Source organism: Phlebotomus argentipes, unplaced genomic scaffold, assembly GCF_947086385.1.
Source record: "Phlebotomus argentipes unplaced genomic scaffold, Phlebotomus argentipes genome assembly contig_15, whole genome shotgun sequence".
Classification (NCBI taxonomy): domain Eukaryota; kingdom Metazoa; phylum Arthropoda; class Insecta; order Diptera; family Psychodidae; genus Phlebotomus; species Phlebotomus argentipes.
In genome coordinates this window covers 13,756,675-13,773,565 of record NW_026776181.1, presented here as the reverse complement: position 1 = coordinate 13,773,565, position 16,891 = coordinate 13,756,675, and the positions used below count along the sequence as shown (strand labels likewise).

At 38.4% G+C, this 16,891-nt stretch overlaps 2 protein-coding genes across 6 annotated transcripts; one reads left to right on the top strand and one right to left on the bottom strand.

Annotated features, from left to right (window-relative positions):
• Positions 1-624: 624 nt before the first annotated feature.
• Positions 625-9,851, bottom strand: LOC132263168 (stress-activated protein kinase JNK). 4 transcript variants are annotated; one of them, XM_059762790.1, is made up of 8 exons: positions 9,727-9,851; positions 5,939-5,993; positions 4,721-4,883; positions 2,855-2,984; positions 2,507-2,704; positions 2,166-2,430; positions 1,686-1,969; positions 625-1,616 (listed from the first exon to the last, which is right to left on the bottom strand). In XM_059762790.1, the coding sequence occupies exons 3-8, from the start codon at positions 4,831-4,833 to the stop codon at positions 1,476-1,478; spliced, it is 1,131 nt and encodes a 376-aa protein (XP_059618773.1). In that variant the 5' UTR covers positions 4,834-4,883; positions 5,939-5,993; positions 9,727-9,851; the 3' UTR covers positions 625-1,475. The 4 variants fall into 4 exon arrangements, with proteins under 4 accessions (XP_059618773.1, XP_059618774.1, XP_059618775.1 ...); XM_059762791.1 differs by lacking the exon at positions 9,727-9,851 and adding an exon at positions 6,988-7,507; XM_059762792.1 differs by lacking the exon at positions 5,939-5,993 and having other exon boundaries at positions 9,727-9,846.
• A 1,187-nt stretch (positions 9,852-11,038) lies between these two features.
• On the top strand, positions 11,039-16,514 carry LOC132263319 (ATP-binding cassette sub-family G member 4). 2 transcript variants are annotated; one of them, XM_059763025.1, is made up of 11 exons: positions 11,039-11,271; positions 12,656-12,954; positions 13,750-14,057; positions 14,125-14,270; positions 14,335-14,573; positions 14,779-15,146; positions 15,415-15,460; positions 15,529-15,629; positions 15,688-15,843; positions 15,908-16,113; positions 16,175-16,514. In XM_059763025.1, the coding sequence occupies exons 2-11, from the start codon at positions 12,678-12,680 to the stop codon at positions 16,314-16,316; spliced, it is 1,989 nt and encodes a 662-aa protein (XP_059619008.1). In that variant the 5' UTR covers positions 11,039-11,271; positions 12,656-12,677; the 3' UTR covers positions 16,317-16,514. The 2 variants fall into 2 exon arrangements, with proteins under 2 accessions (XP_059619008.1, XP_059619009.1); XM_059763026.1 differs by lacking the exon at positions 11,039-11,271 and having other exon boundaries at positions 12,401-12,954.
• The last annotated feature ends 377 nt before the right edge of the window (positions 16,515-16,891 follow it).

The window sequence follows — 16,891 nt, the reverse complement described above, 5'->3', positions numbered from 1 at the left end:
ATTATTATATTGTATAATTTATTTAATTCATAAACCCAGTTTAGTCTCTGTCACATGGAGACGCATTTCTTTCACTCTTTCCATTTTTCTTTTGTCATGAGTCTCTTCTACAAAAACATTAAAACAACAATGAAGTTCACTATAAGTTGTGTTGTAAATTAATTTTGTCTCTCATTCTCACAAAAAAATTGTCTCACTGATTGAATATCGTGTAAACTATTCTCTTTGCAATTTTTATTAGTATTTAATCTTTTTTTCTTTTAATATTTGTATAAGAGTGAATTACTCACATTTTGTGTTGTCTATTTTGGGCTAAGAATTTAATACCATTCCACTATTTTCAAATATTTCCGTGGCCGTTTAATATTTGGACGCCTGATTGTCGAGTCGGCCTCACTTTCCATCAATTTCCCCTTTATTTCGCTGTCCAGTTCACACGGACACAAACTATTTTGGACTGTCTGAACCGAACAGTGATTTCAAAACTCTATTATTCTTCACCAGAATGCAATCAGTATAAATTCTCTTCCATGCAAATGCCACAATATGAATATATTCTAATATATCCTTTCCTCAAAATAGGACTACATATTTTATCATCTCTCTTTTTTACCTTTAGATTTCTTTTTTTTTACGAAAAAATTGAACTTTTACTGTCTATGGAATTTACATTTTTCTTTTTGCTCTACGTTGAGAATTTATTATTAAAGATTGTTGATCTTCACTGCGGATTTTTTTTTCCTTCCAATTTTCCTTCTTATTATAATCACTGTTGCACTATAAAATCACATTTATAATTATTTCTCATCAATACAAACTGTGTGTTTTTATTTTCTCCATTTTATATCGTAGACTTATTGATTCTTTTTTAATCCCTTTCTATTGCACAGATTAAACAAAATTTTCCTTTGTTCACCAAAACATTTTGCATACTTTTGTCACATGCGGATTTTTTAAATATCCTTGACATTTTCACTCTTTCTGTCCCTTTTTTCAATCGGTTAACAGTTCATTTCCTGCAACATGTCATTCTCAATTTTTTTTCAATTATCCTCTTCCTTTCTTGCATCAATATCGTGTTTCGAACGTGAAACCGTTTGCATTTTTTCCATGTCTTCCTTCGGATGATTGAAAACGACATCTTCGCATTTATGCTCGAAATCTCATTTGCATCTCTCCACAGTAAACTTACATTAGATGGTAATTTCTAATTTAAAATACAATAGTTATACATGTCTTCTTTTCGTCCCTCTACACACATTCTTAAGTTTTATCAAAGATCAATTTTTTTCCTTTTTGTATGCTTTCTCATCATCCTTGACTCACTTTTTTTTTCCTCAATAATCAAAAACTTATTATGTACACTTAAAAGGTTCCTTTTTCTCTTTTTTTATTACTATTGCTAGAGGACACGGACTCACTTTCCACCCATCAATGTGTCACTCTCTCTCTCTCCTTGCTTATTGTACGTCCCTCTACCGCGGATTACCGTCGGTCGTGTCTGTATTATTACTGCGCGCCTCATATTCCATCACCTCCTGATAGATGAGTTCCTTCCATTGCTCAACAGTGTGCTCACGCTCGTCAACACTGTGATCATATGGACCAGGAGCCGGCTGTCGTGAGAGATTAATCTCCTTCAGTCTCACTTGATTAGCTTCAAATAAGGCATAAATTGTACTCACCGCGTTCACTTCACTCTCGTCATACCACACATTTATGTAACTATGGACTAAAGCTTGATCCACCGAAATTCTGTGCTCGGGATCCACGACGAGCATCTTGCTGAGCAGATCCCGCGCCTGACTCGCCCTCAAGCGACTGTGCTCGCTGGAGTCACTCGGAAAGAGGACGTCCGGGAAGAGTTTGTCGAACTGATAACCGGTATATCGTGGCCTATTCTCCACATAGTTGCGAACAGTTGGCTGAAGACGAGCCATGAAAGACGCCGACGGTGTGCCAAGTTGCTCTGCAAACCACCAAAGACACCATTGAATTGTTTTTTTCACGCGATAATCTAATTCTCAGAAAGGCTTTATATCTCAAATTGCGATGATTTTGCAACTCAATAAAACGTGGGATGTTTAAATGTCATCCATGATATTTACTCAAGGGGAAAACAAATTAATTCCTCCGCTTTTTCTGAAAGTCACCCAGCAACTCACCTATAATCTTGTTCCACTGATCAATGTGATCTGTTCCAGGGAAAAGAACACCTCCACGAATCATCTCACCCATTATACAGCCGACAGACCAAATGTCCACGTTCTCGTGATATCCCATGCCGAGAATCACTTCCGGTGCCCGATAGTACCTCGTGACGACATAAGGTGTCATCATGAATGTCGTGCCAGCTGTGCGAGCCAATCCAAAGTCTAAGATTTTTAATGTACAATCAGACTTGACCACAATATTGGATGGTTTCAAATCCTGCAAAGAAGCACAACAATCATCAGTGAAACTGGCAAAAAAAACTTGCTTTTCTGGGGAGGAGAATTAATCTTACTCTGTGTATTATTCCCGCCGAGTGGAGATGCTTTATTCCACACAGCATTTGATATAGCAGATATGACATTCGCTCGTGATCCAGGTCCATCTGAATAACCTGGCAGAGGTTTGCGTCCATAAGCTCCATGACCAAATAGACATCTTGAAATTCTTCAAGTGTGCGCTGTGGCGTGAATGCATTTAGCAGACCAATGATCTGGAAGTGATAATAATTCATTTGGTATTTTTCCCTCTCAGTCCTCACAATCATGTCAAATAAGCGATGATATAGACTTTCATAGTTTGCTAATTTAATTGTCAATCCAACTACTTTATCCAACACATTATATTAAAAATGTAAACTTACATTTTTGTGATTGACTAATTTCATAAGTTTGAACTCCCTGTAGGCTCTTTTGGCATGTGTGACATTCTGAAAAGGTCTCGACAGCTTTTTGATCGCCACATTTTGCTGGGTCACTGTATCATAAGCAGCACTGCAATAATAAATCACAGCACATATAATCCAAGGCTATGTGAGAATCCACTTTGTATTCAATACACTCTCCTCCATGTTATGTGCAATTATTGGGGAAAAAAAAGAGTGTGAAAGAAAAATCCACGAGAGGCAATTCTGCATGCAGGAAAAACAACAGAGACTAAACACACTAAACAAACACAGAGATTTAATAATGTTAATTGCAACACCATCGAAGCATTGTACAGTGCAGAAGGGATGCTCTCTAGGTAGGTGCTTTGTGTGGAATAAACTTTCAGATGATATCCTCTCTCTCTCTCTCTGCGAAATTTGAATAAAAACATGAAACGTTTTCTGTGACACAGGGATAATAAAATTACCGACTCGTAAATCTAATCGTGTACAATTTCACACGCAACACTGAATAATCGGTCGGCTTGCAGGAGTTAAATTTAATTATGATGAAGGGAAGCACTTGGTGAGACTTGTCAGTAACTGCGAAAATATTTATTTTAGTCAAAGGTTTGTGATTTAGGTTTCTTCACATTCCATGTGGTTAGGGGATTATTTTGCATCATATAATAGTGGACCCTTCCATCTCGGAGTTAATCATGATAACATATTTAACTGTTTTAGATAGGAAAGGCTTGACTATTTGTAATTGAGTTATAAGTATATTTAATCTTTATTGTATACATTTAAAAGGTGGTAGATTTTTAATTATTTCATTAAAAAAAATCCCTCTCCTCTTCTTTACAGGATTGATTTTTCTTATAGGAAAATAGGTCATTGTACTCACCAAACGGTCCCTTGTGCCCCCAAGCCTCTAGCTGTTAGTCCAACGTACCGATTAGGTACTTCAAATTCAGTATCGCCAAATTGATATCTTTGAAATACGACTTCTCTGCTCATTTTGCACATCCACTATGACACGATATTTGTGATGTGGAAAAGGAAATTAAGCAAAATTCTATTGCAATTGCCACCGATGAATCCGATTTCCGACAGGACGTTCCCGCTGAATCCCTTGGGTATTTCTCTATCCGTTTTCTTTTCAATGGCAACCACTAAAGACTGCATATAAGATTCGGGCCTTTCCTATACTTTCTCTCTCTCTCTCTTTCTCTTTCTCTAGTGATATTGCAGAAGTCTTGTATCTCTAGTCACTGCTCTTAATCGCAATATGACTCTCAACGGAAGCTCAACTACACCACGACACATTAAGTACTAAAAATCAAAATAATTGTGCAAATACAACATTAATAATAAAACAAAATTCATTGGAAACAGAAAGTGTGATAGATGATAAGAATTTTCATAACTACAACATATTTTGCTCTATGTAAACATGCTGAAAACGTGCAAAAAAAAAGTGCTTTTCTAACTATTCCTACAGAATACACCAATTTTCTCTGTACATTAAGGAAAAAAAGGATCTAATTTATCTCTAAATACGTAATTTAATTAGTTTAGATTTTGTGTTTGAACATTAAAACCACTCTCGTCAAGAGTGTGAAGATGAAACTAATTATTCAATCATTTAGGAGGAAAAATTAAGCTAAAAATGCAGAGCTTAATTTTTCTTCCCTCAATCAAATGTATTTCCTAGTGATTTTATCCATGTTTGGATTGATTGGAAGGACAGTTCGTTAGGCACAAGCACTGAAGCATGGAAGTATAGTGAAAGACAGCTTCAATTTTACTCACAACTCACTACTAAGAACCTATTTTGACAGCATGAATCTTGTCACTCACCAAACTATGCCCTGAGCTCCAGAACCTATGGGCTTCAAATTCTGATATCTCTTCAGGATTGTGAATTTAGTATCACCCACCTCGACGGTGTAAAGGGCGTGACGTGAACTCATGTTGATGTCACGAAGTACAATGCTGATTCGATATTAAATCTTATTATTGTCTGAAAGAAAAGAATAATTGAGAACACATTGAGATTTTCCATAAAATTCCACCCAGAGAATAATTTGATTTACATTAATCAGGTACATTTGGTTTAAAAACTTTCAAACAATGCAATATCCGCGTTGAGAGAAATTTGCGTAAATATTGACTATACCACGAATTAATAACGAATATACAGAAGAAAAACTTACCACGCGATTGAACTGAGTCATTGTGTCTACGAATTTTCTTCTGTCTGTTAATTTTAACTCGTGACGATTTCTATCGTGCAATCTTATCTCGTGTTATTCGCCAAGATAAAATATACACAGAAGTTTTCCGAGAAAAAAGGCCCAATTTTCACTTAAAGTCTCGGCACTAATTGTATTGGTGTTAATGGCAAGAAAGAGGCGAGCAAGAATTGTAAGTTACGTCTTCACTCAGTGACTTGTGAAGTTGAAATAAAAAAGTAGCCGAAGAGCTGATAATGCTATTCCGCCCGACAAGCCGTCTTCATTCATTCACAAATAGACTGATTCACCTTGTCATCGTCACTGTTGGTCGTGACGTATTTAAGATGAGTAATTCTTCTCGCACAACGTGCCATTTCATGTTATCAATCACACGAACATCAACAACGATTTATTGTGTTTAAGATATGTTCACTTACTGCCGGTCTATTTATAAACTGCAAAATCATACGGCAAAGAAACAGTTTAGAATTATGTTAATTATAACAAGGGTGTCAAGAGCTTAAGCTAAACCACTCATAAATTAATCTAACTCGCCTTAAAGCAGAATAATATTCGGGCTTATCGCACAAAATGGTTTCGCGAGCTAACGAGAATTTTTTCTCATTCGTCTAATTACGATGATTCATTCACTCGGACTATCTTGGATGGAAAGAAAAGTGCCTATTGTTTTTTCATTAGCGCGTCTTATCATGAAACATCGCCGAATAATTGTCGGAATTCGGATGTGAGAAATGTGATAAGTTCTGATATTACTTGAGATTTCGCACAGAGTATATTTAGGTATCCAAGAAGGTGAAAGACACTTGTTAGGGTGACTTACCATAATGTGCTATATCCCATAGTATTTTCTCAATGCTTTTGAGTAACACTATATACTGAAACAAAAAAAGAAAGGACGTCTTTAGAGACTTAAATCAAAGCTTTCCACTATTATTAATTCAAAATCTACATTATGAGAAATTCCACACGATGGAAATTTTCCCGGTATTTATTATGAATATTGAATATTACATTATTCAATTCAAATTGATAGTGTAAAAAAAATCTCTCGAAATAATACCACTGCAGAGTTTAGCGCTCACAGACCGGATATTTACCATTTGAACTCATTGGCATTATCAACTATTTACAATCCGCAGAGCAATCAATAAAATAGAAAACGACTGTGTGGAAAAATGTGGTTAAAAAAAGCGCCACAATGGAAAAGCGGAAGAAGGAAAAATGACAAGAAATCCCAATATAATTCTCCGTGGTGTTGGTACACCAGAGCAGCCCCAGCTATTGTGAATGCTCAATCGATATTTTTATATTTGAAAAATACTCTCTTCATCATCCCGTGCAGAAATAATGCGACACAGAAGGTTATTACAGAAAACAACCCCACCAGATTGAGGGAAATGCTCGGAAGTTCTGCTCGCGACTGCACGCTAAATGGGAGTGAATTGTGTGTGTCTGATGTATTTGGAGAAGTGTGAAAGGTGGAGAAATAATGGGTATGAAGGCGTCATGGGGTAGAAAAATGCTATCTTATTAAATGCTAGAGTGAAAAGAAGTGCAAACATTTTGGCATATAATGTATCCCACCATATCCATTTGCGCAAGTCAATATTCCGAATATTCAAATATAATAAGGACACTGAGACGAGAGTGGTGTACACAAGAGTGTGAGAACACACAAGAGTTAAATTTGCCAAATAAAGCGTTATTTTAATCCTTTTCCCCTTTCACTGTGCGCGACTGTTACTATACGGAAAATCTTTTTCCACCATGTTATCGTCTCACATATCTATGTCTCTATATGTAAATTCGTGACCATATATGCGGAAAAACCACTAATATACATGGAAACGCTCACAGTTATCGCACTACCTTTCTAGAGATTGCTTTTCTTTCTCTCTCAACCACTTTCCAACACTCCTTTCAGCTTCTGCTAGAGTCAATATTTTTATGAGTGTAATTTCTATCCTTCCACTGACGATTCTCCTTTAGCTGCCCAGTGGAGAATTAAACACAAATATTCTCTCGCATGCACATTTAAAACCATTCCAATTAACGATAGCCGTTCTCTGGCACAATATGACAGCCAACTCACAATGAATAATATTTTCTTTCAATTCACACTACATACAATATATATTCTGTCCAGCAGAACAATCATATTTAGCCACAGAGTAGCAAAAGTACACAGATTTTCCTCTATTCATATTATTTCGGCACACACAGCGAAATGTTGCACTAGAAAATTAAATTTTCCACATCCCAGGATAATGGTGGAAAAGGGAAAATGTAACGTCAATACTCTATTTATTGCGACTTATGCACCATTTAAAGTTGCCTCCCAGTGAAGGAAGTCCGCTCACCCCAAAAGTGTAAACGATTAGAGAGACACACAAGCACTTGCAGAGAATATGTTGTAAAATAGTGAAAATTCTACAAGAAATTGCCGGGACTTGAGCGGTGAATTCCGCAACACTCGAGAGAAAATAATTCACTTTAACACACGACGACGACGCTTTTCACACAATTTCCACACTACAATTTTCCTCCCTTCATAACGCAGCCGAGTGCTATATAATTTCCATCAAACACCCCTACTTTGCCCAACCGACTCTCTTCATCTAGTGAGAGAGGAGCGCGCCTTTCTCTCCGGAGTCTCCACACACATTTTGGGCCATATTCTCCCGATTATTATTGTCACGAGATTTCTCTTTTATGTCTAACAGACACCAATGTAAATGGGGTATAAAAGCTATTCACATATTCTGCCATCGCACAAATACACTCCGCGGCGAAGTCACTCTTCTTGGGGGAGGAAATTTTCCCTGAGAGTGCGAGAGACAGAGAGAGAAGAGCGCCAACGCATGCGCCAGCAGACAATTCCGGTGTTATATAAACGTGTGACTTTTATCATCATTCACCGGGGGATGACGTCAGAGGGGTCGATCGATTTTCAAACAGGGTGGCAAAATACACTCTTCCACATCACTTACACTCAGAGAGACCACACACGGGCCAGAGTGCCTATAAATATAATATGCGGGAAGGTATGGCGGAAAAATTAATAGAAGGAGCAAGACACTGAATACATTTGCATATCGATGGCCTTAATCCATCACGAGTCCGTGCGATGATCGGAGAGTCTTAAAAATCACCCTGCCAAAGGCCAGGCGATGCTCAACACGAGGAAGGGCAAGAGATTGAACTCAGCTAAACGACCCCCAACTCCTAAATACCCAAAAAAAACCCCCATTCAGCTGCATTGAGAAATGGGAAAGACATAAAAGGAAATGCTCTGGTTGGCTCGCTGCCGCCACTTGGCAATCATTAACATTGAATCCAGAGGGTGCCAAAAAGAAACATTTTACGGGGACTCGCATAATGGACACTTTGCCTTAATTTTTCAGACATCTTTTCATCCAATTGCCATTTTCCCCATACATAAATGATGCAATGACGTTGAGCAATACTATATTGGGAATAGTGATGAGATGATGATAAGCAATTGCTGAATAATGAATACATTTTTAACCACGCGCAGTGATTAATCGGAGTGTAAGCGCTATAATGCAGCAGTTGAGGAAAATGCGTGCAATACCGCAGATTATTTTCTACATGAATGGCATAGGAGAGTCTCTGCAAAGTTTAACGATTCATCTGCGCGTCCGCGGGCCTGAAGGGAATGCGGCGCCAGAATCTCAGGACTATTCTCAGAACGCTTGTCTCGAGGCGAAAGTGGTCATGCTTGTCGGTGAAAATGTTTGCGTTTCTTCGCCCGAATTTTATATCCTGCCCGAATGAGTCCCAAACAAGGGGTGACCGGGTGATCAATAAATACACCACGCCCACCCACACACATCAACGTGGCGACTCTCTGTGAGAAGGCGCAGATCGATGGAGTCTCACCCTTTTTGGCTGGGGTGCCAAAAGGGAGCAGCACCGTTCGAGGGGCCGACCACTGCTACCCAGCAATGACACACATATTCCGCCAACCCCTTCGGCCAGTGCAACTCCCGTGCACTCTCCAGCGGTCACTGGCGCGGGCGTGCGACCGAAAATTGACGCAGCAATGGAGCAATGTCGCTTGCAATCTCTGCTGGCCGATTGACTAACCGGAAAGTTGACGGAGTGCCTCTTCTCGCACAAATCGATGACACACCGGCCACGAGAGATTTTCTCCGCTCCCAAATGCCGAGAGAAAGGCCGACTTTTCCGCCCGCAATCCTCGAAGGATCGCCTCCGATTTTCAAATTTCACACTGCACACCCTATAAGTTATCGATCCTTGCAGAAATTGCACCGAAATAGCCTTATTGGGCAATTTTTTTCCCCCAAATACTGTGGGTGGTGCAAATTTGCACATCACATTTTCACTTCAATCTCCTCCTCCTCATTTTCATCCTCCAACCACAGCAATGCCGCAAGCGAAAAGACAATTTAGGAGCTTTGAGAAGTAACAAGGTCTCATTAAAAGGACATTTTCTTGCATGTTTTCACGGTGCAAAAAGGTAAAATTGTGACAGCTGAAGTCATCTACATGAATATCCAGGGACTGGCGATTTTGTTTTTCCCACACACAATAGACCGTGCTTTACTGCATTTTGCCACTTACCCATGGAGTACACAATACGTAGAAGAGAATGAAGTGTAGTTTTTTGAGTTGTATCACTTTAAATCACACCAAAATGCAAAAAATTTGCTACACACAAAACATGAACGCATTGATTGACAGAAGTGGTACTTTTGTCACACGTCCATTGACGTTCCGTTTTTCACTGCATAGAAACCCGTCAAAGGCACTGTTTCTTCTTGCATGCCAGTGACCCAGTGCAAATTTCTACCGATAGTCCGATGGAAGTCGATAGAAAGCATTAGAATGTCGGCGGAGTGTCTTATGAGGCTGTAAAATCGTCCTAAAAAGAAGATTTATGAAATCGTAATAAATAGAAAGAATAAAAACTACTTAAGGGATAAATTTTTATTTTAGTATAATATATGCAGATATATTTTACACGTGATGATCTTTTGAATATCTTGAATAAATATTAGATTTGAACGATTTGAAGGTCAAATTTTTCTTTGGCCCTAATCTTAATGATATGCATGATTGCAGCATAAACAGCGTGACTAAAAGGTGTTGCAATTTATGAAAAACTTTGTACCATCAATAAATTAACTTATTATTGTTGTATTGATGATTGAAGCGCTGTTAAGAGTACTTCAACTTGTAAAACTCATCACAAAAGTGGCATTAAAAACGACACATGATGAAATGTGAAATTCCAAACTATTATTCGCTCTTGACGTAATTGATAACCTAAAAGCGGCGCTAATAGCAATAACACTGAACAAAATACAGAAAAAGCGTTCTGAAATTCTACTCCCACAAAAAGTCGTAGCATAGCAATACTTAATACATAATGTGATGAGCATCATAGTTGTGAAAAATAATGAAGTTTCAGCAAGATTGTAGTTTATCGCCTTTCATTGCGGGTCAATGAATTAAAATTTCCTTACTCAATATTTCGTGAGGCGAAAGGCGAATTAATAATTTCGGAGATAAGAAAATTCTCAGCCCACTTTTCTCTATATATGCATAAAAATCGGCAAATAAATACTATAATAGCAATTTTATTGTTACTCACTGAGAGGAAATATCAGTGAGAAAATTGTTATTTTCCTTTCAAACATCGATAAATAACATGTTTCTTGACAAACCACCTTTGCCACGGTGTACTTAAGTGTATAGATTTAAATTAAATCATCCAATTGCCACATGACGTTCGTCGGTAACTTCTAAATATGCAGTCTTTATTATTTTCTATTACTTTGTGTTCAGTGGACTTTCGATAGGGAACACGATGTATAAGTAGGTGTCGATGAGGCATTATACTGTAGTGAGGAAAATAATCAAGAAAAGCCCATGATCGCGCAACGTTCGCTTTCCAGTTTGCCTTCAACTTGAGTCCCGTGAAGTTGTATTTCTTCACTCGCTCTTGAAATTTCGTACGATGAACATCAACATCTGCCTCTCACGAATTCCACACTTGAGCTGAGCACAGAATTGTATCGAGTGCGCATTGTTTCCTCGGAAGTTGATTCAGTGACAAGTGAATTTGGTGGTTTTTTGTGTAGAAAAAATAATTCATGAAATTGCGTAAGTGAAAAGTTGTTAATTAGGCATTTTCTTGTCACCATACGGCTTACAAGTTGTGACGAAAAAGAAGAAAGGAATGGAAATTTTGTATACAACTTTATTCACTGGCTGAATACATTACATTGGACTCAGTGACAGCGATAAATTCATTTCTTTTTCTTTTTTAAAAGACTATTACGATAAGAAAAAAATCAGTGAACTTCTTTTTCGCCTCTTAATATGAAATAGAAGCAATAATTACAGATATTTAGAAGATCACAGGAAACACCGTGTGATCAGTTTAGCACGAATGGCAAAGACAACTTGTAAGAAAGTCGAATAAAAAGCTTCATCACAATCGCAAGGCAATATCTATCGTGTTTATTTCTATTGAATGCTTCTGGGAATGTGTGCAATTCTAAAAACGTTTAGTGCAAAAAGTATTATAATTGCTGACTTTCAAGTGTATGTGCTTCTTCAAATTGCATTTGAGCTTTGCAATGTCCTACTTTAAAAAGTACTAATCAAGACCTCAATTTGAAGAGAACCTGCCTTGGGCTTTTTAATAAAAATTTGTAAACCAACCTCTTGAATTACTTCTCTTAGAGTTCTTTAGTGCAGTTAAGTATACGCGAAATTTCCATATTAAAAATATGCATCTTTGCAATTTTCAGATTATACAGTAGATTTTCTGATTGGAGTAATAATAATAATACCTACTGAATATTCTTGTGAGAAAGGAAATTTTTCACTTGAATATTGCTCAGCGACGATTAAGATAGCAATCTATACTTAATCACACACACTCCGCGAATTGTACATATCTACTGATATCACTTTCTCAGATAATGATGGTCTTAAACATCCATCAATTAGCCAATGTAGCATACAAGTTGATGCCAGGAAGTGAAACGCACGTGTGACCGTTGCTCCGTAACATACGTCAAAAAATGTGAGAGAATTAGTTCCAATGATCCCTGATAAAAGAAAGAATGTGGCAAAAGATGAATTAGCAATAAGTCACATTAGAAGACCATTCATCAGAAGGTCACACATTGATCTATTCCTATAAAATGAGCTTACAGTGCTGTTTTTCTTTCCTCTGTGCTTTTTTTCCCGCCAATACATCAAAGTGCTTTGCAACAACTCACTTTGTATTTAAGACACCCATTATCAATTGGGAGCTGAGAAAAAAGGAAAATTATCAGATATTGATAAAATATTGATGGGGGATTCTCTGTCACTGTCGTGACCGTTCAACACTCCTCCTTCTCAGTTCGACTCAAGTCTCCGATCGTGCTAGTCGCGTGCAACTCCTATCGTGGGTATAAAGAAATCCATTCGGCAGTGATAACAAGTCGTCCAGACTTTGTGGTTTCAAGACCTATGTTATCTTGTTTCGCAGGTGTTTAGCAGTGACAGTGATCATGAACGATATCGTGCAGGAAGGACTTCGAGCGGAGTTCGCGCTAAGCAGCGCCCCCGCGGCGGCAGACGCTCCGCCGGTCTACAAGCCCACCACGATGCCCTACGATAGGGAAAGTGGCCCCAATGGAAGCGTCGGCCACTCCAGCAATCCCGGGAGCCAGGAAAGTGATGACGGAAGTCTGGAGCTCAAGCGATTTTCGAATTTGCCCACGAGAGAGCCCGTGGACATCCAATTCAAGGATATCAGTTACTATGTGAACGTGGGTTTTCGCAAAGGTGGGTTTGAGAAAGAAAGAATGAAATATAATCCGCCGTGATTCATCAATTTGACTGATGACGAAAATTTCCCACAAAGTCCAATATTCTCTATAGAAATCACTTAAATGCTTTGTTCAACAGAAGCTCCAACAAAGTCTGCTATCAGCACTTTTACACTTATCAATTAATACTTTGGTGATTATAAATTTCTAAGATTAGATCGTCTCACCATGCCTCTTTGTTCAAATTTTCCTCAATATAATCAATTTTCGCCAGTGTGCATGAATTCCACAAAGTGGAAAAAATATGCAAAGATTCTAAATCTTGTCTCCAACGTTTCAATTTTTTTTCAATAAAATTGATAAGCAAGGTGACATCATGAAATGCTTTTTGTCCAGAGAGTGTGAAAGTACAGTGTTTAACTAGAAATTGTTCTACAAATATGTACATTATGAATTTTTCTAGTGAGATAAAAGTTCATTGACGATAATGTGCTGCACGTAATACTTGAAATAGTTGATAGAGTCACGATTGAGACAAACTCATGAGAAATACCACTCAACAATTTGTCAATAATTCGCTATTCGTTTAAAGTCCAGAGTACAAATTGGTCGGACTGAATTACGCGAGCGCTTGTATTCACGCTTTACTAAGAAGTGGGTTTTTTCTTGCCTTTTCTTAATTCATACCTTTCAACAAAACAACTAATTTGTTGGGAAAATTGTGGGGATATTTTTGAATGTTCAAAAAGTCACGACAGTTTCGTTTCTGAGAAAATCGCCAATTCACTCCCAATTGTGCTATTTATTGCAGAGAAAAAGGAGATTCTCCACAAAGTCAATGGCAAATTTCCTGGAGGACAACTAATTGCTATTATGGGTCCTTCGGGAGCGGGTAAAAGTACTCTTCTGCATGTGCTTTCTGGCTACAAGAAGAGCAACGTTAATGGTGCTGTTTATGTGAATGGACGAATCAGAAATTTGAATTCATTCCGGAAGATGACTTGCTACATCACCCAAGACGATCACTTGCAGGAACTTCTCACGGTTCTTGAGAATATGCGAATTGCTGCTGATTTTAAACTGGGCGCGAATTACCCTGTTCAGCAGAAAGACGCTCGCGTTAGTATTTCACTCATAATGTCTTAAGAAGTCTTCAATGACTGTAGAAAAATTTGTTTTTCTCTAGATTGAAGACATCCTCACCGTTCTTGGTCTGTACGAACATCAATTCACTCTCGCCGGTCGTCTTTCTGGTGGCCAGAAGAAGCGTCTCTCAATCGCTCTGGAGCTGATCAGTAATCCTACAATCATGTTCCTCGACGAGCCAACAACGTAAGGCAACCTATAATGATCTCCTTGAGTGCCCAAATTAATTGCTTCTGTTTGCACTTTTCAGTGGACTCGATAGCTTTTCCTGCACACAAGTTGTCGATCTACTGAAACAGCTGGCTGGTCAGGGTCGCACCATAATTTGTACAATTCACCAGCCGTCCGCCAAGCTTTTTGCCGAATTCGACCAAGTGTACGTGCTTTCGCTCGGCGAGTGCCTCTACCAAGGCAGCACCGGAAACCTCGTGCCCTACCTGCAGTCGATCGGCCTCCCGTGTCCAAAGTATCACAATCCCGCCGATTACAGTGAGTACGAATCTCCCTCATTAGCAAATACATTTCTTCGCGCATAACAATAAGGAACCACGATACGGTGGTGAAAATTTTCATTGCCACATTATATCATATTCGCACTTCCATATTTGTAAAGCAAAAAATTCTGTGATTAGATTTGTGTTTTTGAGAAACAATTCTTGACCTTTATTCGCAAAACAATCTTCACTTTTCTTAGTCATTGAGCTGGCGTGCGGAGAGCATGGGGATGATAAGATTCCGCATATGGTGGCCGGCACGGGCAACGGCGAGTGCCTGGATTGGTTTGGCGACCCCAGCAAAGTCCTGAAGCTGGAGACGCTTCGCATGAAGTATCCCATCCAGAGGCCGGCCAAAGAGAACACAATCCTCCAGGCGACAAATCAGTGGAACCAGCTGAAGACGCTCATCAAGCGCGGCATTATTCGCGGCAAGAGGGACACGACACTGACGCATCTCAGGATTGGCGTGAACATCATGGTGGCTGTTATGCTGGGATTCCTCTTCATTGAAGGTGGCAATGAAGGTTCGCGCGTCCTGGACAACTACAATCTTATGTTTGCCAATGTGAGTAAATCCAACTTCAATTGTTAGCTCTCACATATACTCATTGAAATATTGATAAGGGAATAAGCAAACAGATAATTTGAACTGAGAAAGCAACATTCTTCGTCCAAAATTATCATACCATTTCTGTGGCATTATATAAAAGATCAATTAACATGGAAGTTACGTGTCTGTATTTCAATTTTATTTGACTCATCTGTTTGCCAATGTGACAATCACATTGATGATTCGATTGATACGATTAATCAATTTCTCTCTCCTTCTGCAGCTCATGCATCACTCCATGACAACAATGATGTTGACTGTATTAACATGTGAGTATTAAGTGGTGTTTTATTTGGACAAGAGGGTTTGGCAATGCAATAAAACTCTACCTCTGCAGTCCCAACAGAAATGGCAATTCTGCGGAAAGAGCACTTCAACAGGTACTACTCACTGAAGTCTTACTACGCCTCAGTGACTCTTCTTGACATTCCAATGGCGGTAAGTCCTGTGAGATAATTTTCTGTATGCAAATATAAAATTCAATTAAATTTTTCAGACATTCTGCTGCTTCATTTACACAGTAATTGTGTATTTCCTGAGTTACCAGCCTCATGAATTTTTCCGATTTGCTATGTTCTTCACGATATCCCTCTTGGTAGCATTTGTAGCCCAAAGCATAGGTCTCATGGTTGGTGCTTGGTTCAATGTTGTGGTAAGAATGCGGCTTTCAGTAAACTATTATCAGAAATATCTACAATTTGCATCATTCATTTCAGAATGGCACTTTTATCGCTCCTGTTTCGTCAATTCCGATGATGATGTTCGCTGGATTTGGAGTGACACTTCGTGATTTGCCACCCTATCTGAAATGGGGTAGTTATATATCATACCTGCGATATGGCCTTGAGGGATATGTGGGTGCAATTTATGGGGAAAACCGAGAAACACTCGTCTGTGAAGCCAAACCATATTGTCACTTCAAGTAAGTCGCTGCTTTAGCGATTATTTACATTTAAAAACTAATATCATTCGATTTTTTGCAGATATCCCAAGAGATTCCTCCACGAAATCTCGATGGAAGGCGATCAGTTTTGGACTGACGTGTATGCTCTCTGTATTAACATGCTCCTGTTCAGAGTACTAGCATTTATCCTCCTGAAGGCTAAGCTAAGGGCTGTGAGATAAAATTGGCAATGTTACTAGATCACCAAATGGTTTTTATGCTATTCTTCAATTATATGTTAAGTTGCACGAACAAAACAATACAATAAGTGCGAAGAAAAACGCATAGGGAAATATAATTAATGTCTTCCAAACCAACAAATCAATTTGTACAAAGATAAATAAATAAATAAAATAAATTTATAATCATACTAATCAAAGTGTGAGAATCAAAGTTAATTGCTATGTATAAATTTGCACATTGTGTCTATTATTGTCCTGAAACTGTTCCGCTTTCTGTTGGCTTTAATTACGTTAAGGGTTAACGAGAAGCTTTCGCTTGAGAAACGGAAAAAAATCACATAACTTGAGGCGAAATTGTGTGTCCAGAAATTTGTAAGTTTTACTATTTGATTAGCTGATAATTAAATCCGTGTGTCAACTGAAAGTATTTACTTACACTTTCAATGTTTAAGCACTCTCAATCAACATTTGATGTAATTGATCAATACAAACGCGTAATTGTAGTAAAACTTTAATCAAACATGTGAATAGTCGCAACAAACAGCACTCAGCAATGAACTTCACCTGCGGTATTT